This window comes from Asterias rubens, chromosome 6 (genome assembly GCF_902459465.1).
Source record: "Asterias rubens chromosome 6, eAstRub1.3, whole genome shotgun sequence".
In the NCBI taxonomy this organism is placed as follows: Eukaryota; Metazoa; Echinodermata; class Asteroidea; order Forcipulatida; family Asteriidae; genus Asterias; species Asterias rubens.
Window position 1 is genome coordinate 11,878,932 of NC_047067.1, and position 27,223 is coordinate 11,906,154.

The window sequence follows — 27,223 nt, forward strand, 5'->3', positions numbered from 1 at the left end:
GTACTGGGTAAGTTGTGGATTATTTTGTGATGTACACAAGTCCCAAAATGATATTATTTATTGCGAGTCATTACAAATAAGAAACAGACAGAGAGAAACAAACCCCACTTGGAACAAACTTTGGATATTTGCAATCACCCAGTTAGCAGTAAAGCTTTTCAGCAGAAAATTGCAAAGCAACATAATGATTGGGTACCAGTTGCAACAATGTAAACTTTATTGAATTTTGGCTAATAACTAGTATCGGTAAAAGGAATGTACACGGTTGGTTATTGTCAAAGACCAGTCTTCTCACTTGGTGTATCCCATCTTAACCATAAAATAACAAGCCTGGGCTAAATTGGTCATCGAAGTGGCGAGGAAATGATGAAAAAAAAGCACCCTTGTTGGACGAATTTGTGTGCTTTCAGATAAGAATAAAAGACTTCTAGCTAGAAGTCTTTTTTTATTATTTTAGTGAGAAATTACCTCTTTCTCAAAAACTACGTTACTTCAGAGGGAGTCATTTCCCACAATGTGTTACACTATCAACAGCTCTTCAATGCTCGTTACCAAGTCAGTTTTTAAGTTAATATTTGTTTTGAGTAACTACCGATTGTGTACCCTCCCTTTTAAGACATATTTGCCTTATCGGGCGTTCATGAAAGTGGGCCCTGGTGCTCTTGCTATAGCTACCTAGTTCGTTATCCCAAAACTACATTTTATAATATTTTTTAGTAAGATGTAACCAACCAACAACTTATTTCACTGGTAAGAACCCAAAACATAGTCTTTTTTTTTTCGATAAAATACTATTTTTTGCCATATTATTAAGTGAAAAAGTGAGTCTGACCCATCAAACTTTTTTGAACAATAGCTTTAGTTTTGGGTGGCTAATCATCCTCATTCTTAGCAGAGAAGCCGATTTCGAAGCTTAGCTATAGGACATGGTTACACAAGTCATAGAAATACAATGGCGCTTTTGGTAGCCAGCCACATCAACCCATATATATAATTGATAAAAACATTCTCATAGAGCACATTTCACAATAACCATATCAACGCGCTTTACATTAGTGCCCTGGGGTGTCTCGAGTTAGGACGAGTTACTAGTCCTAACTTAGGACTAGCTGTACATTTTTGATATCTCCTAGGTACTCGTCCTAAGTTAGGACTAGTCCTAACTCTTTGTGAAATCGACCCCTGGTCATAAGGCCAATACCATCACTCTAATGTTTCTCAGCTCCCTATATAAGGAGTACACACCCCTGAGCTTTTCATACACAATACCAACCTCTACCCTCGCAGGTACCCATTTACCCCTGGGTGGAAAGAAGCAATTACGGCTAAGTATCTTGCTCGAGACCAAAAGTGTCACGACCGCGATTCGAACCCACACTCCAGTAATTGCACCAGAACTTGAATTCGATGCTCTTAACCACTCGGTAGGAAAACCGGTGGGCTTGGAGAAAAACCCTTGTGCCATAATATGAGCAAACCAATGCACAACTCAAGGCTCACCATGGCCTGAGCAGGAATCGCACCAAGGCGACATTGGTGAGAGAGGCAAGAGCTTACATGGCATGGGAACAAATATGGCTTTACGTTCCATGTGGTTACAATGTTTCAAGGCAGACATTATTATGTGAACCATCAGAACTGGCTGGTATCACTGGCAAATGATTCAAAAAGCGAAGGGCAAAAACACTAGGACCGGTTTGTTCTTAAAACTAGTAGGCCGAGTATGGCAATTAATCAAACGTTGTTTTAATACACAATCTGGTTCCATTCCCATAAAGCAAACAATACTGAGGTAGTTTGCTATAGTCGTTGCTTCCCCCTGCTGCCCGGAATACTTGATTACTGATTCATTATTATTTTATTCAGTCTTTTTAAATTGAAATAAACAGTCACCCATCTTTCTGTTATTTCTTTGTAATTCCTTCCAACAGTTATCTATCCGTATAACTCCTACCAAAAGTTACGTTTCTATATCTGTGTAATTCCTACCAAAAGTTATCCTTCCATCTTTTTGTTGTTCTTACCAAAAGTTATCTTACTATAGAATTCCTACCAAAAGTTGTCTTTCCATATCTGTGTAATTCCTATACCAAAAGTTGTCTTTCCATATCTGTGTAATTCATATACCAAAAGTTGTCTTTCCATATCTGTGTATTTCCTATACCAAAAGTTGTCTTTCGATATCTATGTAATTCTTACCATAAGTTATCTTGTTATAGAGATCTGTGTAATTTCTACCAAAAGTTGTCTTTCCATATCTGTGTAATTCCTATACCAAAAGTTATTTTTCCATCCATGTAAAATCCTACAAAAATTTATCTTTCTATCTGTGTAATTCCTTTTCATTTGCATTGACAATAAAATAAGTGGATTCAAGTCCAGAAACAATGATCAGACCCCATCATGAGTGGTATTAACCTTTGCTTATGAATCACCATGTGCCTGGATGGATGTCACGAAACTGAGATAGTCTTGTTGGTAAAATAGGTTTAAAGGTGGTGACAGGATACAGAAATGTTTTCCAAGTAACAGTAATGTTTCATATTTTTTAGGGAGCAATTTCGGTTGGTTATGACTATCTCATCTGTTTTGTGGGGCAAAAAGTACTTTATTGGCCTCGAAAGTTGTAGAGTCTTACACCCTTCTGTCAGGCACATTAAGACTTAACAATTTGTGGTTTGACGAAGAACAATTTACAAGAGCGGAACTTGAACCTGCCACCTCTGGGCTAGCACGGTGGCACTCTACCGACTGAGCTCTCTCCAACGGCCCCAATGTTGGCTGTCTCGTAGCCCAGGTTGGACTCCTCCGTTGCAGTAGCACTGACCTCCTACCAGGGCTAGCGGTCTTCCTATTTCAATTGCCAATTATGTTCGTGTGCCAGTCGAAGCCATTCAAATCAACCTGTAGTGCCGTTGCAACGCGACCACACCCACCTTTTCCCTTTTTGTTACAAATATCAATAAAATAAACAACATGGGAAACCGACTGGGTAAAATAATTAGAAACTTGTAAGAATTTATCTCAAACTCACCCCAGTAAAATTCACAGCCTTTTCTCCACGATCAAATATCTTTAAGATGTTTTTCCCTGTCCAGAGATGTGCTGCAAACCGCTGCTAAGTGTAGTTTAAAATGCCACTTATTTGCTAACACACTCCCCTGTATGCATTAATTTGGTCTCTTGCAGAATTTATCTTGCAAATCACTTCTAATGCTGTTGTTGATTTGGGCTGGCCGTACACTGGTAAAAGAGGAGCTTTTAGCATTGAAAGCAAGTATTTCAATGAGAGGCCGGAATTTCTATTCTGTTGATGAGGTATTATTAGGCATACATGAATGCATTGCAGTAAATTCCAATCTGGGTTTCTTGTTAACTGAACAGTCCAGATTTGAAGGGAAAGTTCTATTCATGTTCAGTCTCCTTTGTGTTGGTCATCAATGTAGGAATTTATCTTAACAGGTCAGTCTTTTATTATGCAACTTCTACTTCTACTTCTACTTTACTACTTGGCAAAGTCCCATGATGGGATATCACGCCAAGATTACGCACGCGTTTGACCGATGAAGCAACTGGGGTAGATTAAGAGTGGATTTGAATTGGGAAAGCGGGGCAGTGACAACAGGCAGTGGAAGATTGTTCCATGCAGGGGTAATTCTTGGGGGAGAAAAAAAGAGTTTTTGTAGATGTTGGTGCAAGACTGAACCTGTAAGCTTTCTTAGAAGTTAGGTATATTCCTATCTAGTAGGCTAAACGCAGGTACATCACGGGCCCCTATACGAGTATGCACAACGCCAATAGGTGAATACATGGAGATTTCTATCTCCATGGTGAATACAAGACCAACCAGAAAGTTGCTTAGCTGAAAGACCTTCTTAGCACATTCATATTTTGGTAAAGTAGGGCACTACTGTTGCAAAAGTATGAACTACATATATTATTGCCCCTCCCCCATTGTCAATCCCTTATTGTCACTTCCTTGAAGCAAAAAGTCAAATGTGGACACAAAACCACACTGCCTTCTATCTCTTGATCATTGGGAACGGAAAATAAACTGCTAAAAACGTCTGCATAGGACTGCAAAGGGCATTACATTAGTACAACTTTTAAGGGCTTTGTAAAATTGCTTTTGCATTTTTTTGGAGCTCCTGGTAAATGTGGTTTATTGATTGAGAGTATAGTCTTCAAAGTATTTGTTTTGAAAAAAGAAACTTTGTTTTCTAAGTAAACAATTTAGTCGATTTTTGTTGATTTTTTTTCAAAATTATACATTCGACTATTCAAGTAATGGCCTGTTGATCATTACACAAGGACGTAAGTGTCAAGACTGGGACTCGAAACCACACTTTGCTGTATAAAACCATAGCGCTTGAGATACGCATACGCTCAGCCACGAACACAAGTCAGTGTTCATGAATTGGTAGAATTTGGGGGCAGTGCCCCTTGATACAAACTACACAAAATGACACATATTTTCTTTAAAAACTGTCACATTTGTTTTACTTCTCATCAAACATTGCTGTGCATTGAAATTGAGAGATAAATATGTTGTTATAAAAACCAAAATGTGTCCTTAATAAAAAAAAAAACCAGGCTACTATAAAAAAAAAGGAAAGAAATTATCAAAACTTGCATGTATTATACAAGGAAGCATTAGAACCTGTCCACATAAATAGGTCTACTTATATTAACTTATATACATATTTCTTTTTTAATAATCTACAGACATGATAGAATTTTAAAAACAAAATCTTCACGAAAAGTCGGACGGTCCATTCAGCATCAAAATTATGAAAGCATTCTTTAAAGAAAATATTTCTTTGGTATATACATCTACAAAGACTTCATGACATTATATTTAAAGGCAGTGGACACTATTGGTAATTACTCAAAAATAATTATTGTCATAAAACCTTACTTGGTAACGAGTAATGGGGAGAGGTTGATGGTATAAAACATTGGGAGAAACGGCTCCCTCTGAAGTGACAAAGTTTCAGAGAAAGAAGTAATTTTCCACGAACTTGATTTCAAGACCTCAGATTTAGAATTTGAGGTCTCGAAATCAAGCATCTGACAGCACACAACTTCGTGTGAGAAGGGCGTTTTTTCTTTCACTATTATCTTGCAACTTCGACGACCGATTGAGCTCAATTTTTCACAGGTTTGTTATTTCATGCATATGTTGAGATAGACCAAGTGAGAAGACTGGTCTTTGACAATTCCCAATAGTGTCCAGTGTCTTAAAGACATTCTGCATCAGTGCAATCAGAAACAAATTAAGTCACAAGAGCAGAACAAATTCCTACTTCTTTGACCTGTTCCCAACAGGTGGGAACCAATCAGTAGATTTGACATTTAGTAGTGTATGTATTAATTGCGTTAAACGTTAGCTTGAGTGCCAAAACAGGTTTGGCCCTTTCATGAATGTTACTTTGTCCTTCGAAAAAAGTAGGACATATTTCTTGAGTACAAGGGATGACCTACATGTACATGTGGAGTAAGCTTTAATAGACTTTTTCTGGCTATTTAATATGATTTTTTCCCCCTGAATTATCCAAGGGCAAAAACAAATAAGGTTATCAGACTTAAGTGCACAAACATGGTTTGTATACACTTGTTTAAAATAATCAATCAAACTGAAAGACTATGTTAACGATACAAACCTCCGCAAAGGTTTTGAAAAAAAAGTACTATTACCAACCACACCCAGGATTTAGCAATGATCTAAATTCATCCATTTAAAATGGAATACTGATCAAAAAAACAAAAAACAGATAACATATTCACTCTAAAATTTACATCCCCTCTCCACATTCACAATGGGCTAAAAGAAGGTAAATAAATTATGTCCAAAGAATACTTAAAAAAGTTCAAATTGACTTTAAAATATCTTGAAAGGGACAGAAATATCTACAAACTTTCATTGAAGAATGTCCCCAGGCTGAAACATCTACTAAATAAGTTTGGATTTGCATGGTTGGAGCATTATCAGATAACGTTTGCAGAAGCACCATGTGTAAATCTCTCCTGAGTAGTGTTGGTGCTGAAAAGAACCAGCAGTTGACAACTCAAAGTTTCGATCAGTATGCTCTGATCATCTTCAGGAGGAGGACCACCGGTTTATTTCAGAACCAACACTACTCAACAGATTTACAAATGGCGCTATCGCCAAAATACATAAAGACACAAGGAATACTCATCTTGTTCCACAGCTGCAATTAGAATCCAGTGTCTTGAGCTGGGTCTCTTTTATGCCTGGGAAACTAGTGCGACTAGTTTCAAAGTAGCGACTGTTGATTGCTTAGTCATGTGGCGACTACTGTTTCTCAACTACTCAGTTAAACGTGCCGCCATGAATACTACAAAAAAGTCACAACTTCGCTTGCAACTATTCACAACAACATAATTTACTTATGAAACACAATCAGACATCAGTGACACAGTCCTTCAATCCTTTCAGGATTTTATATTGCACCTGCAGCAATCAAGATGCCGCAATGCATCTTGGAAACTGAAAATTAGTCGTAACTATCGTAAAAATCACAACTATTTGAGGAGGGCTTATTCGAGTAGTAAATTTCACTAGAAGCCAAGGTTTAGTCCTTATCCCTTGTGCCAGTAGATCTACGTTGTTTTTTGGTGAACAACCTCTCCAAGACATCAAGTTCAGCTCAATGAGTTCGGACTAAGATACGCTCTTTTAGTTCCACACCCGCAACAGAATCTGGCATCCTGAACTGGATATTTTGTCCCGCAGTGGTAGCAAAACGGCGCGAGCACGCTGCCGTCCGAAGGATCCAAGGTGGCTCCATGTTTGGGGGATGAGTTCATGTACTGCGACGGTGGAGGCATCGGAGAAGACAGTGGGGAAGGGGTGTGGCCACCTCCTCTCTGCGGTGGGGTGTAGGATTGGGGTGAACCTGGTGATCTAGGACTTGGTGAGCCTGGTGATCGAGGGCTCAGTGAGCCTGGAGATCTAGGACTCAGTGAGCCTGGTGACATAGGACTCGGTGGTGTTAAGTTTCCATTCTGCAGAGGGGAGTGTCCGCTGCCAGGGGCACCTCTGGGAGAATCTAGTCTTGTAGTTCTGTCAAAAACAAAATTCAAATACATAACTTACTTCTTTTTTTTGGGGGGGGGGGAGGGGGTGAACAAAGACAAATTTACTAAAGCTGGATGTCAACCAATAACCTACAAATAAACATGTCGGCGCTCTACTAACTGAACTCTATAGTCCTATAATTTGATGGCCTCCGTCCTAAAAACAAGAACTCTGCTGAACATAAAGACAACCAAAGGCTGAAAGCTGTGATTTAAGGTATTGAGATGTGTTTTAAAGGGAAGGTACATGTTTGGTAATTACTCAAAACAAATATTAACTTAAAAACTGACTTGATAACGAGCATTGGAGAGCTGTTGATAGTGGGTGCGTTCGTTTAGCTTCCCCGGGTCGACCCCGGTGTGTGGTTTTTTTTTATTCCCAGGACGAACGTGTGCAGATAATTACCCACGTTCATCCTGGAAAAAAAAAAACGCCACACACCGGGGTCAACCCAGGGAAGCTAAACGAACGCACCCAATATAAAACATTGTGGGAAGCGACTCTCTCTGAAGTAACGTAGTTTTTAAGAGAGAGGTAATTTCTCACTAAAATAATAAAAGACTTCTAGCTAGAAGTCTTTTAATCCTATCTGAAAGCACACAAACTCATCCAACAAGGGTGTTTTTTCTTTCATCATTTTGTTGCAACTTCGACGACCGATTGAGCCCAAATTTTCACAGGCTTGTTATTTAATGCTTATGAGGATATACACTAAGTGAGAACACTGGTCTTCGACGAAAACCAAACGTGTCCAGTGCCTTTAAACTGAGAACATAAAACAAACAAAGAGAGTAACAAAACAAAAACAAAAATACAAAATACGAAGCATGGAAAGAAGTAAGGGTACGTTGAATAAAAATGATGAATTACATAAACGTGTTGGCAAAAATAAATGGTTAAAAACAGACAGAAAGTCAATCATAAGAAATTTTGAATAGGTGGGTTTTAAGCAGGGTTTTGAAAATGTCCAGAGACGTTGTAGCTGGAATATGTAAAGGAAAAGAGTTCCAGAGTGTGGGTACGGATACAGAAAAAGCAGTGGAAGTGTTCGTTTTAGGGACAGTTAAATATCTGTAGAAAAGGGCAGAGGCTGGCTACAGACCTATGGTGAGAAAGAGGTTGTAGTGTAACATTCCTTGGCCTCTTTACAGCATAAAGTATACACTGAGAGGTATGGGCCTATATGCTTCGTTTCTGAAAGGGCAAGGTCACCACAAGGCATGTTTTTCATGGTAAAGGGCACCCTATGAGGAAATTGTGCATTTTTACTGGAGCTTTTTAAATACACAATGGCAATGACTAGAGGCATGGAGGTAGTCACATTCAGTGCCTCTGTGGAAGTGTCGTGGCCGAGCAGTTAAGATCAAAGAATTCAAACTCTGGTGTTTCTGATCAGCAGAGTGTGGGTTCGCGTCCCAGTCGTGACACTTGTGTCCTTAAGCAAGACACTTAACCAATGCTTCGTCCTTCGAATGGGGCGTACATGTAAAGCCATTAGGCCTGTGTGTTGTGTAAACGAACGTGCACATGCATTTATCAAAAAGAGAAAAAAAGAGAAGGCGTTCGCCCCAGTGTTCCTGGCTGTGGCTGTAGCACCTTGTAAAACCATTATAAGGTGCTACATATTTGGGTCTCAGAATTCATAACTTCAAAAACCTATCGTTCTGTAAAAAAACCTCCTTGATTACCTTATTGATAGATACATGCGCTATATACATGTAAGACTTTGATACTCTCAGGCCTGAAGGTACATTTATATTTCCATCCACTTACGTCTCAAAGCTCGGCGAGCTCTCATCCCTCCATGAGAAGGTGGAATTCCTTCCTCCAACCTCAGCTCCTTCCCCTCCTCCTCCTTGCCGAGGTGCCAGCCCGATGCCAACGTTTCCAGCAATCTGAGCACGCTGCAATCTGATATCGCTGGCCTTGGTCGTGCGATAACCCCCCTGGGTACCGTAGTGACTCGATGAACCGTTTGTGCCTGGGTAGGACGGCGGAGGGTGCGCTGGGGGTCTAGGGGAGGGTAAGGTGTCAGTGCCGTTCTTCTCGAAGGTTTCGACATCTACCTTTTCTGAAAATCTGGAAACAAATTTGAACATTCAAGGCAGAGTCATCAATTTGTGTTTGTCAACATAATTTTGATTTATAGGCTGAATAGACCGATCCACTAAGCTCCGCCCTGTTGCGTATTGACCAATCACAACCCATTGTGCAACCAAAAGTCAGACGCGCGAGTTGTGCAGATTGGAATGGCATTGGAGAGGCTCACGTGTTCTTGCTCAAACGTGCGCCGTGGGCGGAGCCTAAAAGAGCGGTCTATTATAAAGAAAGATAAAATTAAAGTCACACGTGAAAGTTTCAGCTGAATACAGCATCTACTGGATGAGGAAACAACAAAAAACAGTTCCAGAGTATTAATTTATCATCCTCGTACACGCAACGGACTTCTGTGTACTGCACGCCGTGTGATAGTCTTAGGACTAGCGCACGGCAAACCGATGCACTATCACACGGCCGTCGTCTAGTAAAACTAAGACATATCATGTGACGCGCTCTAAACCAATAAAAAGGCAGAATATTGGTAATAATGATTTCTAATCAAGCAGGGTATTTCAGAGTAAATAGTTTCTTACTACTTTTACCATCTTTATAACATGGAGGCTACCGGATCGGAATTACAACAAACATTCTCGGGGTCATTACCAAAGTATGACCCTTTTCAAATAACATGACTAAAGCCTGCTTCATACTACCTGCTAATGCTTCATGCGAAGCCGATTTGCTATCACAGCTCTGTTTTCGCTGCTCAACTAATTCCCAATTTTTAGCTGTGAATTTTAACGTCAAAATTTGCCAGCATTTACATTTACAGGAAGTCTGAACTGGGTTTAACACAGTATTCATAAATACCTCAGACAGTTTTGCTATTCCTATTGGTGGAGAGCGTGTCACGTGGGGGTGTTTAAACCTTTGATAATGACCAGTGTTTATAACCGGTTGTGAGTGGATACTACACGCTAGTCTTGGTGCAAGACGTTTCTTGTTACAGCGCTGTCGGTGAGTTGGCGGCGCTGTGTGTGAAAGGAAAACTAGAACAGGTTGCACCAAGACTATACGCGCATGCGCACGAATGGAACCGGAAACTGTCGGAAATAGGCGTCTACGTCATAACAATGCGACACACAGACGTCGTACATGTACACCATGGAGGAAGAAACATACAGAGCTCAAGCACATCGGAAAGGGATAAGTTTTACAGAGTTTCTTACTTTATTACGCCTTTTAACCAAAAAGGCATTTAAGAATGGGAATAAAAGGGTACCGACTAGTTATTTCACGTCCGTTTAAAACCTCGCAGGGTCAATTTGCAGTGTGATAAAGACCCTCGTCTTTGGCTCAGGCCTTTATCACACGGCAATTCGACCCTGCCGGTTTTAAACAGCCGTGAAAGAACTAGTCGCTAACCTTTTATTCCCTTATTGATGCACTGTGAGAATGGCCTATCTGTGGAGCAGACTAATCGGTATACTGCATTGTGAAACACTCGTAATAAAATAAAGTGTTGTATTTTACCGAACTGAAGACTTGGGTCGTGAAGTTCTACTCCTTCCAGTGGACAGTGCTGAGCGTTTCGCTGGTTGATTGTCGTTTACGCGAGTTGTGGTTCTGGACGTATTCTGTGATGGTGAGTTGTACATTGAATTTCTTGGGTTGGAACTTGCGCTTTGGAACTCTGAAAAAGGGAAAAAGGGAAAATCGGTATATAAAAACCGAAACAAAACTTGCCAAGAGAAGTGAATGGTTTGTTTAGATGACGTTGATCTACATTATTTTGCCTTATTCCCCTACATAAACACTGGCGTACTAAAGCACAGTATCACTAAGGGAATCAATGTGTGGTGAAGAGGTTTTCAACTAGTGGTTTAATCCCAACGAGGCCTGGTTCTTGATAATTTTACCGAGACGAAGTCGAGGTAAATTATAAAGAACCAGGCCTCGGCGGGTTTAAACCACTAGTTGAAAACCGATTCAACACACTTTGATTCCCATTCATAAATACCTTTTTGGTCAAAAACATCATCACTTTTTGGTCAAAAAGTAAAATAAATGCAAAAATTATAATTGTTAACTGATTTCTTTCAACACAACACCCCTCCAGCTATGAAATAGTAAAGCCCTCTGCCACCCCCGGGTAAACAACTCCTTGTAAGGGAATGCTGTGCACGTCGTGCGTATCGCGTGATGGCACAACTGTTTCAGCCGTTGCTCTCGACCAGTAGGAATGAAGAAACTGTCTTAATATGTAAGAACAGGTGCAAGGTCGCGTGTCACACCCATGAATTAACACTTTTTACACAACCACGTGACGCGCTCTCCACCATAGGAATAGCGAAACTGTCTGAGATATTTATGAATTAAGGTTTTTCCTAGACTCTCATCTGTGGATTATATTCTACATGACTTATATGTATCTACAATGCTTGGCCTTAATTGCCTGGCATACAAATACTAGCCTGGCATACAAATACTAGCCTGGCATACAAATACTAGCCTGGCATACAAATACTAGCCTGGCATACAAATACTAGCCTGGCATACATTGTCTGGTAAAACTACTACAGGGTGTCTCAAAGAAAAATGATACACTTTTGAAATGGCTGCCGAATAAAAAATATATGATTCTGGGGGAAGGGTTTATATGTATGGATAGCTTATGGATTCAACTTTCATATGACACAAAAAACGTCTGAAAAATAATTCATGATTGGGTGAGCACTGCTGGCTCATGAAAAATAGGTTGTGCAGGAATTAGCCTTCCAATTTGTGAGAGTTAAGTACTTTGGAGCTTACAAAATTCACTCCAAGATGTCGGCTACTTATTCTTCAGAAAGCAGTGCTCACCCAAACATAGATTTTTTTTTAAATTTTTGGTGTCATATGAAAGTGGAATCCATAAGCTATCCATACTTCTAAACCTTTTCCCCCCAGAATAATTATTTTTTCTGAGTGGTCGGTTTTGTGCTCTCTGTCGATTTCCAATGCATAGTGCACAAAATTGAATGACGTCACAGTGCAAGGCCATGATGAACTTGCAAGATGGCCGCCTATTTTCTTGTGAAATACCCTTACATCCTAGCAATTTCTTTCTGTTACAGTAATAAGCACAACAATTTGCTGACCATTACACAGTGCTGTGAAATTGGGCCCAGAGGTTGTCTCCCCATTTAACGATTTACTCTGCAGCAGCATTAAAGCCATTGGACCCTTTCGGTTCAGAAAAAAAAAAAAAAAGTTCACAGATTTACAAATAACTTACAGGGTTTACAGAAGGCAATGGTGAAAGACTTCTCTTGAAATATTATGCCATGAAATTTTTTTACTTTTTGAGAAAACAGCAAAACAATATAAATTTTCGTTAACGAGAATTACGGATTTATTTTAAACACATGTCATGACACGGCGAAACGCGCGGAAACAAGGGTGGGATTTTTCCGTTGTTTTCTCCCGACTCCGATGACCGATTGAGCCCAAATTTTCACAGGTTTGTTATTTGATATAGAAGTTGTGGTACACAAAGTGTGGGCCTTGGACAACACTGTTTACCGAAAGGGTCCAATGGCTTTAAATAAACAGTTATTAATTTATTATTTGCTTTTAAATTAAATTGTTTTTGTATAATTTAATGCACTTTGGATTGGTTAAATTTCTATGTACTGTTTAATTCTCACAATTGTTAGGAGTAAACGTTTTATTGAATTGAATTGAAACAGCACGTCAAGTTCTTGTGAATACGACTCTGCACAGCAGTGCGGGTATTGTCACTTGGCGTTATCGCAAAACCAAATATCGATTGATACTCCACTAAACAAGGCCTCAAATCAAATATAAACCATTATAGTCTGGTCTGTATGCAATCAGTGCCCTAGATCTATCAAGTCAAACAAACTCTACTCTAGCTCTGCCAAAATTCTCTCCAGTCTCTTTTCAAATGATTAGCAGTTTGCCAACTTCACTCATACAATGAAGTCACGTAAGTAAGTTAACTTTATAGACAGTTCAACAACAGTCACTGCATTGCATGTAAATAGTGGGCTGCATATTGTGAAACATCATTATTAAGAACTTTTCTCAGATATTTAAAAGTGTTAATTGCTTTAAAGGGTCTATGTACTTTTTGTACGACAAAAAACACAATGTCTACAAACTTACACAGTTTGTAGATAACAGGCATGAGAATGGGTGATGATAAAAAAACAGGAAAAAAATTCAGTTGATCGGAAATGTCAATATTCCATCATTTTTGTGTGCGAAGGGCCCTGGGAGCTCTGGGTATTTTAGAAGCTCTGTGGTGGTCTCTGATGCATTTCTGACACCTATTTTTCCAGGTAGAAGTGAGCTACTTTTGTGTGATTTTTCCATTTGTTTTTTTTTAAATAGGTTTAAGGGAAAATAAGGAATGTAAAGCTCAAACAATTCAAACAATTTTGGGTTCGCCTGCGATTTTGTAACAAATCCGGAAAAAGAAAGGAAAAAAAAAAAATAATAGTAATAATATTTTAATTTTTCTGACAATCTTATCCCTTATTTCTGCCCTTGAAAATGCTTTTTTTCTCACCAACAACCATTTTTATAGGTTCTTGATTTGAAATTCGGTTGTGTAAAAGAAATTCTTTTGCAATTAAATGTTTGTGATTTTAACGATCCGTCGGCGACGCACATTTTAAAATATATATAGGCCTATATATCTGGCGAGAGCGATGTGTTTTTGAAAAAGAGGTTGTTATTCAGCATAGGGTATAACTGGATCGAAGTTGAGATTAGACCCCAACATAGAAATAGAACCAATGAAGAAAGCACGTCGTCCGGACGTACAGTGTGTTCGCTGGTTCCCAATATATCTTTCGCTGGTTGTGAGGCAATAACAGGTACCAGTTTTCCATGGCCTGCCGGCGATCTCAGATTCGTGCCGCGCCGCTCATTGGTTCGTGTACAAACCTGCACGTACACAGTACACATGGTGCAAACACGTGCATTGTTTTTTCAGTAGACTTTCAAAAGTCTCCACACGTGTTATCTTTGCTGCAGCAGCAAGCGCATTACACGCAAACATTATTGAACCGTACTTCTATAAACGAAGCAAGGAATGAGGCAAGTTTATACATCTGTCGCTGCTGCTGCATGCATGCGCGATGCCAGGAAGACCACAAGCCGTAAACTGGGCCAGTTGCTGGACGGCAATTTATTGTTTAGTTTTTAGGTGCCGTTTTTTCATGAACGCCATACGTGTGGATCCGCGATAATAACAATTACAAAGGTAAACTGACATTGTCTGACTAGAGAAGAGGGATTAGAGAAATCCAAATGTATACCCCCAAAAACCTACCCCCGAACTTTATAGCAAATTCACATCGAACTCGGAGACCACAATTTTGAAAGGAAAAAAACCGGAATTCCGGTTTAAACCGGAAGATTCTCATGCCTGAGATAATGATAGTAGAAAGCTTCCCTGAAAATATTACTTACTGAGGTGCTGTAGTTTTTGAGAAACGAGTAAAACAGTGTCATGAAAATAATTTTAGCATGTAAGAACGTATTTTCATGACATTGTTTAACTCGTTTCTCAAAAACTACAGCACGTCAGCACGTAATATTTTCAGGGAAGCTTTCTACTATCATTATCTTCAAACCGTGTAAGTTTAATGTAAATCTGTGGACATGGTGTCTTGTCTTACAAAAAGTACCCAAATCCTTTAAAGGGTTTGTGTACTTTCTGTATGACACAAAAGACAAACGTCCACAAATGTACACGGTTTAAAGATAATATGGTAGAAATCTTTTAAAAATCTTGTTAACAAAAGGGCATTTATTATTGGGAAAGAGAGAGTAATGACTTGTTCTTAAAACGCCGTTGAAAACCTTGCAGGGTTGAGGCCATGGGATAAAGGCCTGAGTCGACCAAGGCAAAGACAAGAGCCATTTGGGATCATGTCACCACTCTTTTATTCCCTTATTGATGAAACTTATGGAAGCGCTTTGAGACGCCCTTCGGGTGTGAAAATCGCTATATAAAAACTGGTTATTATTATTATTATTACCTTGTCTGTATGACCGCTCAGGCTCCTGAGCTCCTCCTCCGAAGGTGGCTGAGTACAAGGGCATGTTTGGAAAGTCCCTGCCCGCTGTCTGCGCATAGGCGTAAGGATTGGCGCTACCCTTCCGACGAACGACATGATTGTCATACTACGCACAAACAAAGAAAACACTCGTTAGTTTTTCCTGGTAATATTATTAAAATGATCGTATGGATGAGGTTTGAAGGCACTTTATTTAAAGGCACTGGACACTATTAGCATAAAAACTTACTTGGTAACAAGCAAAGGAGAGCCATTGATAGTATCAAACATTGTGAGAAATGGCTCCCTCTTTGAACATAGTTTTTAAGAAAAAAGTAATTTCTCACTCAAATATTGAGAAAACTTCAGGCCTGAAGCTCTATTTCAGGCATTTGAAAGCACACAAATTTGTGTAACAAGGGTGTTTTTTCTTTCATTATTCTTTTACAACTTCGAGGACGAATTAAGTCCAAATTATCACAGATTTGTTATTTTATGAATATATTGGTACATGTATATGTATACCAAGTGAGAATACTGGTCTTTGACAATTACTAAAGGTGTCCAGTGCCTTTAACCAACATACAAGTTTGCTAAACTTACAGCTTTCCTGATACCAGTTGTGCTGTAGCTGACATCAGCGGCAGCTCTCTTGTTCAATGGTTTGACTGGTGCTCCGTAGGTCTTTGTCCGCTGTGCGCAGAACGAGATGTGTCGCTCGGCAGCCGTGCGGCTAAAGCGCCGGGTGCAGTGTGGACATTCTATGTAATCTTCATATCAGAAATGAGAAAGGAGTGGCGTAGATTAATTTAAATTTGTATCAATAGGCCTACCTGATGACAGAAGGGCTGGACAGGGCCAGATTTCATACAGCCTGTTAGCACAAAACTTTCTAAGCACAACAAAGTATTGCTTAACAGCAACAGGTTAACATCCTAAATTACAGTAAGTTTACATTGTTATGACTGGTGCCCCACTAAATTTTTGTCAAGCAGTATTTTCTGCTTAACAGCTTTATGAAATTGAACATCATCTAAAGGCCATGACCAAAATGACATCTTCGGCTAGAGCTATGGCTATCAGCGTGTCCGCCATTGTTGAAGAATAAGCAGAGGTGCGCGATCTAGCCATGGCTGAAGCCGAAATCACCGTTTCCGAAACGGCCTTAAACAGCCAATAGTTTATAGACCTTTATCATGCTGTCACCATCTTGGTCCTGTTCCTTTTTTCTATAAAAGTAATGAATGCTAACATTTATTGTGAAAACATGGCACCAGACTATTGTTTCACCCAGCCTCAGTTTGATTACTATGAGTTGGAAGGGAGTAAAATCAAGATGGCCACACTGTGATAAAGGTCTATATCTGTCATCAGGAAACTATCATGTTGTAAGTAGTGATATCTCATCTACACAAAGTAAAACCCACTTTCTCTTTTGGGAAAACAAATACTATTGGCAAGTAAAAACCGGAAATACGTACTTCAAAATGTCACTCATGCTAGCAAAGTACAAACGCAGTGCACCATACTTTTGAGTCATTTGGATCTCCCACTGAATCAAAATGAAACATTCTTTCTCCACTCCCAACCCCCCCCCCCTGAAATGGTTACACGAACAAACTAAACAAGTCATATCCTGCTCACTTTCGAGGGAAGAGTTTCCGACACTAAAGATCAGCTGATGCTCATGAATTCATTTGCTCCCTGGCGCCCCCACTACCCTCTTGGAGCGAGGAACAAATATTTCACCAATTAACACAATTTTGTTTTAGCACTCAAACATTGACCTGTGTATTGTGTTGTCATTTGGCCTTTGAGGAAGACTTTGCTAGGGTCGTAACTTTTTATGCCAATAAACAAATTGCAACATTAAGCAAGTAAGGTTTGCGGAGACACCATTTAAAATCTCTCTGAAAAGAGCTGGTTTTGTAATGCTCAATGTTTCGTTCAGTGTGCTCTGACCGTCTTCTGGAGCACACTGACCGAGACGTCGAGGAGTAAAAACCGGCTCTTCTCAGAGACACCACTACTCACAGAGAGAATTCTACATGGTGTCACTACGAACCTTACTTAAAGTTCTTAGTAGTCTCCACCAATTATAACTTTGTTTGTAACATTTATAATATAGGATTTGAGGCATTGCATGGTGAGGGAATCAATTTATATTTGGCTTGCGGTAACACCATGTGTGTATCTACTTGCCAGCTAGAGTTTATAATAACATTTATAATAATAGTAATAGTGGATTCTTATATAGCACTCAGGTCGTTTACGCAGTAACACTCATGGCGCTTCAACATTATTACCCCTGGTCACTGGGCCTTAAATCATTCCATAAACCATCTCAGCTCCCTAGGGAGCATACAGCCTGTGTCCCAAAATATGTAGCACGCTAAGCTAATCAATTGAACCAACTCTGTCCTCCCAGATACCAATTTACCCCTGGGTGGAGAGAAGCTTATGTTAAAGTGTCTTTCTCAAAGACATAAGTGTCACGACCGGGATTCGAACCCACACTCTGCTGAACAGAAACACCAGAGCTTGAGTTCGGTCTTCTTATCCGCTCGGCTACGACAACCCATTTGTCGACAGTAACATTTTACATTGCTGTAACCTTACTTGGATTCTTTGATGGGGGCGGTGGAGGTGGGAGGGGTCCCCCTGTGTTGATTGCCTTCTGCGCTGCCCTCGCTGAGCGGATAGAGTTGACAAAATCAAGATGTCTCTCCCTCCAGTTGGTCTCTTTAATGGGCTGTGCCTGCCGACAAAAATGATTTCCTTGTCTTTTTAAAGGCACTGGACACTATTGGTAATTACTTAAAATAATTGTTAGCATAAAAACTTACTTTGTTACGAGCAATGGAGAGCTGATGATAGTATAAAACATTTTTTTGAAGTAATGTAGTTTTTGAGAAGGAGGTAATTTCTAACTCAAATATTAAAAGAATTCAGGCCTAACGCCTTTTATTAGGTATCTGAAAGCACACAAGTTTGTGCAACAAGGGTGTTAATTCTCTTGCAACTTTGATGACCAATTGAACCCAAACTTTCACATTAGAGTTGTTATTTTAAGCATGTTGGGTTACACCAAGTGAGAACAGTCGTCTTTGACCATTACCAAACAGGTCCAGTGGCTTTAATGCAATGGCTTAGCTTTGCCAAGAATGATGTGTGTTTTGATTTGCAATCACATGACTCGATCTTCAGCACAATGGAAAGTGATACCCGGTTAATATCCATCATAGTTTGATAAAGCTATTATACACTTTCGGAACAGAAAAACAAATTAAGTTCACAGATTTACAAATAACTTACAGGGTTTACAGAAGGTAATGGTGAAAGACTTCTCTTGAACTATTATTTCATGAAATGCTTTAATTTTCGAGAAAACATTGAAACAATTATCAATTCTCGTTGTCGAGAATTACGGATTTATTTTAAACACATGTCATGACACGGCGAAACGCACGGAAATAAGGGTGGGTTTTCCCCGTTATTTTCTCTTCACAGGTTTGTTATTTTTTATATCAGTTGTTATACACGAAGTGTGGGCCTTTGCATGGACAATACTTTTTACCGAAAGTGTCCAATGGCTTTAACCCTTTAGTCCCTGCACCGCCCGAGTTTGCTGAAATCCAATTTCTCAAGATTCTTGAGTAAATTACTGGAATCGTAGTTCAAATTTTAAAAGATAGCCATGGCTTAATGTGTATACACAATTTGTTACCCTTTCGGTAATATTTGTATAAAAGTACAAGTTCTCATGGGAACAATAAATGCCTCTTGTAAACGGCTACGGTAATTTTTATGGCGAATATTTTTGTGCACGGATAAAATGGACACAATGGCTTTTCAAGGCTTTTGTCTGGCTCAATGCTCATACTGATTAAATGCGAAGGCCTTAATTTTGGACAATATCATCATAAATGATAAACAGTTTCCTGTTTACTAATAAGCGTTTTATTTTTCGTAAGAGCTAAATTATTTCATCATCATTAGCTTCGACAAGTCAACTGTGAAGGGAGAATTAATAACGATCTATAACAACTAGATATATTAACAAATGCGTAGACCTACTAATGACTATCGAGTTTTCTTTTGATGTTCCTTTTTTTCTACAAACACAAGCTAGCGAGGTTTCCTCGTACCGCATACAGTGTATTGCTATATGCGGCTGGGCGGTACAGTGGCTAATTAATGGTTAAAAGAGTGTTGACTGTGCACTGGGGTCCAAATTCCAAACTTTCTTCCACATACACATGTAATAATAATATTAGTTAAACATTTACACTGCGTATACCAGACATGGAATTTGGGCCCTGGATAAAAAGTAGGATAATTTTAGCGAGTGTAAGGGCTGACCTACATTTATGGTGTAGGCTTTACTAGACTTTTCAGACTTTTACCTAAGCACAATTCTTCAGAAATCGGACTTAAAGGCAGTGGACACTATTGGTAATTACTCAAAATATCTATTATCATAAAACCTTTATTGATTACGAGTAATGGGGAGAGGTTGATAGTATAAAACATTGTGAGATACAGCTCCCTCTGAAGTGACATAGTTTTCGAGAAAGAATTAGTTTTCCATGAATTTGATTTTGAGACCTCAGATTTAGAATTTGAGGTCTCAGATTTAGAATTTGAGGTCTCGAAATCAACCATCTGAAAGCACACAACTTTGTGTGACCATGGTGCGACAAGGGTGTTTTTTCTTTCATTAATATCTCGCAACTTCGACGGCCGATTGAGCTCAAATTTTCACAGGTTTGATATTTTATGCATATGTTGAGATACAGCAAGTGATAAGACTGATCTTTGACAATTACCAATAGTGTCCAGTGGCTTCAAGTGGGAAGAATATCATACAGAACAAAAAAGAAAAATGGGAAAAAATCATTAGATGGAGTCAACAGATGATGGAGTTTCAATGGTTATAAACGGGCCTCAAGTTTCATCTTTGAAAGGGCAAGGAATTTCTTAACGTCTACGGGAAACTTTTGAAGGGGTATCAAGGACAAGATCAGGGCAACAAAATTCCAGACATGTTGAACAGAAAAGGCCTGATATGCTCTCTGTTTGATAGAGCAAGGGCACCAAGGCCTTTTCTCCTTGGCATATTCACAAACGGTTAAAAAACTCATCTACATAAAGAAGCATTTTGTTAAGTTTATTTCTCTAATTATGTGATGCTACTTTCATTGCTTGTTAGATATTTTTTTTATAGCAGTGCCATGAGCGTCACTTGCGGCGGATACCGGTGCTATAAAAGTTTCTCTATGTTATTATTAATATATTACTAATTGAACATCTCTACTGGAGCATTTCAATGGCACCAAGGCAATGACCGGGGGTCATGAAGGCAATCGCCTTCGTTGCCTCCTTGAAATATCAGACCTGGATGTCTCCAGATTGGACTTGGTATACTGTTAGGTATGTAAGATGTTTGGATAAAATCTCTTGGGGGATGTTCCAAACTCGTGATGGGTGAACCGGGAGTGACGTGTCTCCGTACGACCCATCCTGACCTGGTTTCGGACAGCTTGTCAGTGTTGAAAGAGTGAAGACAAGAACCCCTCAGAGAACTATAATAATTGGTTGAACAAGCTCCAATTTGCACTTCGGAACCTAACTACTATAAGCACATTTACATGTAAAATACAATCTGAATGTGCGTCTAGAGTCGTCAAACAGTATCTACCTCTTGGAATGTTCACCTTTCCAAATAAGGTATAAGCGTCAATTAGCTCTTTCAAATTTTATGTATTCAGAAAATGGCATTTTTGTACATGTACATGTACAACCCAAAAGAGCATTGGCACTCAAGAATGACCATTGACTTCAGAGTGTGCGGAGGCAACACAAATCAGCAAGATACATTTTGATTGGTGAGAAGGACTTGTTTTGACATACAGAATTTCAAATTTTCAGAATTTTCGGGTTTAAACCCCTAAAAATATAGGGGAACTGAAAGAGTCAACATTTATTTCTTACTGATCTTCTAACATAATAAAGTACCGAAAAGAATAGGAACAAAAGATGGAGGGGAAAGAGTTAATCTATGACGACCAAAATAAAGAGAGCGTGAGGCTGTCAGATTGAGCCGAGGCTGTCAGATTAAGCCAAGGCTTGCACCTGTAGAAAACATTTACCAAACATAATTACTACAGTACTTAAGGAAATATTAATGGGAGACTTTCTGGGACGATAGAGGGCAGCAGACTTACCGGGTAAATCCATTGTTCGCAGAATTATGCGCATGTTCAGAACTACGTAAACAATGGAAATTTACCCGGTATGTCTGCTGCCACCTAGCGTTGGAAAGTCTCCTATTATAGTTTTACCCTCCAGAGCTCTGTGAAAGCCAGTAGTATACAGTGCTAACACACATCGGTGTAGGGGTATAAAACCAAAATTAATATTCTTTTTCCCCGATGCAAATTTCCTCCTACTTAAGGAAAATTGGCAAACACAAAAGTCTAACAAAAAGCCAGATCAATAGGCTGACCCCAGATGAAATGGGGGGGGGGGGGGGGGTTTGGCTGACTGCTTATTTACCTGTATTTGACCCGGTTGAGTGATTCTACTCTTAAGTGACGCACCAGTCCCCTGAAGGCGCTGCTTACCGGAGTCAAACACCCTCCTCTGCCGAGTCTTTAACTCTGATTTCCTGCACACCGTCTCATGTTTAGTCTGGGTGGAAATAGGAAAAATAATTGCACAATTGAGAGTCACACTAGACACTTGACAGGCTGTACACCATCAAACAATTTTGGAGGATAGTTTGGGTTAAAGGCAGTGGACACTATTGGCAATTACTCAAAATAATTATTAGCACAAACTTTTCTTGGAAACGACTAATGGAGAGAGGTTGATAGTATAATACATAGTGAGAAACAGCTCCCTCTGAAGTGATGTAGTTTTCGAGAAAGAAGTGATTTTCCACAAATTTGATTTAGAGACCTCAGATTTAGAATTTGAGGTCTCAAAATCAAGCATCTGAAAGCACACAACTTTGTGTGACAAGGATGTTTTTTTCTTTCATTATTATCTCGCAACTTTGACGACCGATTGAGTTCAAATTTTCACAGGTTTGTTATATTAAGCATTTGTTGAGATACACCAATTGTGAAGGCTAGTCTTTGACAATTACATTGTACCAATAGTGTCCAGTGTCTTTAATCACGTAAAACATTTTAACACTACTTGTGTCAGCTCTACAAGTCATGTATAATGGCACTGGACGCCTTTGATAATTGTAAAAAAAAAACCATGTGAACATTTTAACTCAATTGGTCATCGAAGTTGGAAGAGCTGCAATGTGTTATTGTCAACTCTCCATAACAGTTTTACTCATTACCAGGTAGTTTATTTTCTTCTCACAATTATTTTGAGTAATTACCAATAGTGTCCAGTGCCTTTAGAGGGAACATTACCAAGTAAGTTTTTTTGCTCACAATTATTTTGAGTGATAACCAATAGTGTCCAGTGCCTTTAAAGGGAACAATCATCAGTGTTTTTGGAACCTTTCAATTGTTTAACTCCTGCAAACTACATGTAACCTGTGAACATTTCATTTTAAAGGTGGTAGCATTTTTGAGATACATGTATCGCCAAAATCTGGAGCGGTTATGTCTAGATGCAGAAAGAATAATCTGCAATTAGAAAAACTGTTGTGACAGAACACTTCTCCGATTCAAGTTAATACCAACTGATCTTTTTCCATAAAACAACATTACTCTAAAGTGAAAAGTTAAGTGAAATGACTCTCAAAATACCTTCGAAAGCTGCTGTACCTTCTAATCCAGTAACTTATATTGCCATTAAATGTTACGAGTGAGTAGCAAACAAATACCTTCCCTTTAATGACACGGATCACAAATAATGTACGTAGATTACATTTTCACCATAATAGATCATTTCCTGTTTTTTCAAACAGTCATCCTGTTCTTTAAAGGTACACGTTGCCTTGGATCGGTCGAGTTGGTCTTTGAAAAGCGTTTGTAACCGTTTGTTATAAAACGCATATGATTAGAAAGATATTTTAAAAGTAGAATGATAATGATCCACACAAGTATCACTCGAAATTGCGCGGTTTTCCTTTTACCTCGTCGACTAACACGGTCGGCCATTTATGGGAGTCAAATTAAATTTTTTTTTACTCCCATAAATGGCTGACCGTGTTAGTTCGCAAAGTAAAAATAAAACTACACAATTTCGAGGCAAATTTGTGTGGATCATTGTAGTCTACTTTTAAATCATCTTTCTAACCATATGCATTTTATAACAAACGGTTACAAACGCTTTTCAAAGACCAACTCGACCGATCCAAGGCAACCTGTTCCTTTATAAAGGGAGTTACAGACCTGGAATTTCATCACTGAACATGTTGAAAGGGCAAGGCCATTTTCATTTTGCAAAGGGCACTTCCGTAACTTGAAAGTCAATGGGAAACTTTTGAAGGGCACAAAGGCCAGGACCAAGGGCAACTGATGTCATGTCCTCTGTGGCCTGCGTGCAATCAAGGCCTGTGGTTAGACTTCACGTTTTTCAAAGGGGGGGGGGGGCAAGATGGCTGTGCCATGGTACAAAAGTCCCAGACTATGCTTACAAGTGTTTCTGGATTGAACTTTCTCCCGCAGACGGAGCATGGTTGACGCTCAAAGTTGCCAGAACTTGAGAAAGCTGCAAAACAAAAATACACTTTATAATTTAAGGGAATGTTACAGATTTGGTTTTACTAGCAAAAAAAGTTGCTGGCAGTGTGAGCACTTTATGTAATCCACCGCATACATAAACTGACAAACCTGTATAAGTTTGAGATCGATCAGCCATCTGGGTCACGAGAGAATAGTGAAAAACCGATTACAAATGTTGCATTGCATCGATGCCAAAACAAAAATGAATAAAACACTCACTGAGCAACAAACTCCAAACGCCAAATTAGATTATTTATTTTTCATCAAGTAAGTTTCAGACAGAAATATTTCGAGGAATGTTTTCTACTATCATCATCATTAGACCGTGTAACAATTATGTAAATCTGTGATCTTCATGATTTCTGTTTCTTCCCAATTCTGTAATGTTCCTTTAATCGAAAATAGTCTTATCTCACAAACATGAACTAGGAATACTCAAGGCGCTTGAACCAAAAAATCATTTGAAGAAAAGTTTTTTAATAATTTTGAATTACGAGACCAATGAATGTAATGTAGCATCTAAAAGTTAAGAGGTGCTGCTGGGTCATTCAACAGCCTTATAAGTTGGTCGGAGATTGAGTTGGTCATGGCATAATGTACAAGTTGGTCAGTAAACTAACTGACAAAAATGAACACACGTCTCATACCTCACTAGTTGCGATAACGTAACCCTCCTCCCGACCAGAGGGTAGCAAGATTATCTCGGGTGGGAAATGACAATCTGGTCCAACACGTATAATTTCACCAGGTACATGTAGCCCCATTTTTACCATTTTCAAATATTGTGACACAAATTTTAAGGGCACGAACTTAATCCTCAATGTCTAATGAACACTCAAAACACCATTGAGAAAATAATTTTGAAAAAAAAGGACAATATCGTACTAGATCCCGTAGCGAATTCACAGGTTTATATTTTAAACCTGTCGCATCGCTTTGCAAACGCTTTATTTTTAGGTTGGATTAAATCATTCTGCAAAAGGGGTGTTACAAGGCAGTGCTGCAGTGTGTGCGCGCCATAAAGTTATGAGTGAACGGCGGGCAAAGTAAACGGACAGCGCGCACGCACTGCCTTATAACACCCCTTTCCCGGCGGCCGTCGAGAGGAGGGTTGCGTTATCGCAACTAATAATACCTTACCTGTCTACCATTCCTTGACCTTATGCACAATACTAATCTTTACTAATAACAATGTAACATAAACAACAATAACTGGACGCTTTCAATAGGTTACACCCAGGTATTCTGATGGAGGAATGTGCTCATTATTGATGTAGTTACTCCTAGTTTACACGACATGCAAGTGTAGTAGGGCTACTACGGGTGCACAGCCACACTCACACTGTGAGTGTGCACAGCCACACTCACAGTGTGAGTGTGCACAGCCACACTCACACTGTGAGTGTGCACAGCCACACTCACAGTGTGAGTGTGCACAGCCACACTCACAGTGTGAGTGTGCACAGCCACACTCACAGTGTGAGTGTGCACAGCCACACTCACAGTGTGAGTGTGCACAGCCACACTCACAGTGTGAGTGTGCACAGCCACACTCACACTGTGAGTGTGCACAGCCACACTCACAGTGTGAGTGTGCACAGCCACACTCACAGTGTGAGTGTGCACAGCCACACTCACAGTGTGAGTGTGCACAGCCACACTCACAGTGTGAGTGTGCACAGCCACACTCACAGTGTGAGTGTGTCATGAAAAATTGCAAGAAATTCTTCTTCTTCCTTTAAAGTGCTGCTTCAGAAGATTACCGCACTGTACCAATGCAATGTGAGTAACTCTACCCTAGATAGAGTAGAAACTAGCATTTAAAATCATGGGGCCCCATGCCAATGTATGTGGGCAGGAAGAGATTGTATGAGCATGAGGGACCATTCCCAAGTTGGGACGATTATCAATTTAGGATGGAACACTACCTACTGAGGATAATGAATGGACATGCTTGCTTGCATATGGAGTCCAACGCACCTGTCCTAGTCCTGTGGGCTAAACTAAAGAACTACTATTACTAACTAAATCATCAATTGGATGTGACAAATCTGAACAACAGTATTTGATGGCTCATTGTGATTTAGTCATGGAGGTATTGTTTATTGAGGGACTTAGCATAGTAATAATATAGTACTAAATAGTTGTATACTTTACTATAGCCCTGGTAGGACGTCAGTGCGTTGCCTTCTGCAACGGAGAAGTCCAACCTGGGCTAGCTCAAGTCAATACTTACCATCGAATTCCATTCTAAACTAACTCGTTCACGTCGAAGCTTTCAGCTTTTTTATCTTCATGCTGACTCCTGCAGATTACATTCACCTTTCCAAATACTCGCAAAGAAGAGGAATCAACCATTCAAACGTGTACCTCCTTTACAAATGTTTTACTTGTTGTCGACGTCAAGTGGGACATTGAAAGCCGCCATTAGTTTTGGTTCTGTGTGGCGGTATAGCAACAACGACAGCCTAGAACTGCGCATGTGCAGACCATTTAGCTGCGGGGTGCATAGGGGGTGCTGGGGTGGGATGGTGTAAAATGAAAACTTATGAAAAATGTCCGTATCCTGCCACCATTTTTTCGTTCGTTATGAAATGAAATAGTATCTAATTAATTCAAATGGGTTATTACTTTTAGTAAAAGTGAGTAAAACAAGTTGTGGCAGGATAATATGGATTTTCCCCCTGAAATTTAATTCACTTCGTAGGCCTAAACGATGATTTTGTCCTGTTTTTATTTGTTTGAGGATCACACAGTTTTTGTTCACTATATATGATTCAACTGCAAGACTGTCTCAGTTAGTCCATGGATGTAGTCGATATATTCCCAAAACTAAGTTTTTAAAAAACAACAAAGCGAGCCATACAAAAAGCTTAATAAATAAATAAATACCAACCAAAGCCAGCTATAAACTAGCGCATCTGGAAACACAACAAAAACTTCCCAAACAAACAACAACAAATTAGTATTTTCCATAAACGTCACCACAGCAAAATCAGTATCAGTGTGTTCATTTAAAAGTAAATCCCGCAGCGGATAAGAGTTCATTTTTCGACACACCATTTCCCCCCTAGCAAAACCCCATAGGCATAACTAATAGAAGGCTATAATCCCACAATCACCGCACTTCCTTCCGGCTTAGTTCCCTGCCAATTTTAAAAATTAAGAGCTTTCATCGAGAGGACCTCCGGGCTAGGCTAACCCCTAGTGATTCAGCACCAACTACCACCAACCCGTGTACAAATTAAATTATGACATTTAAAAACTGGACACGTTTGGTAATTGTCAAAGACCAGTTTTCTCGCTTA

At 39.4% G+C, this 27,223-nt stretch overlaps 1 protein-coding gene across 1 annotated transcript; it reads right to left on the minus strand.

Moving 5' to 3' along the window:
• Positions 1–5,171: 5,171 nt before the first annotated feature.
• Positions 5,172–26,236, minus strand: LOC117291927 (zinc finger C2HC domain-containing protein 1A-like). The gene is made up of 9 exons (XM_033773939.1): positions 26,152–26,236; positions 23,828–23,901; positions 21,775–21,909; positions 17,836–17,974; positions 15,820–15,986; positions 15,199–15,343; positions 10,676–10,835; positions 8,876–9,181; positions 5,172–7,087 (listed from the first exon to the last, which is right to left on the minus strand). The coding sequence occupies exons 1-9, from the start codon at positions 26,162–26,164 to the stop codon at positions 6,667–6,669; spliced, it is 1,560 nt and encodes a 519-aa protein (XP_033629830.1). The 5' UTR covers positions 26,165–26,236; the 3' UTR covers positions 5,172–6,666.
• Positions 26,237–27,223: the final 987 nt, after the last annotated feature.

Excerpts from the sequence above, each read along its gene's own strand:
- LOC117291927 (XM_033773939.1), bottom strand. Across the intron at positions 15,344-15,819 it reads CAACTGGTATCAGGAAAGCT|TATGACAATCATGTCGTTCG; the intron begins GTAAGTTTAGCA and ends GTTTGTGCGTAG. Across the intron at positions 9,182-10,675 it reads CGACCCAAGTCTTCAGTTCG|ATTTTCAGAAAAGGTAGATG; the intron begins GTAAAATACAAC and ends ATTTGTTTCCAG.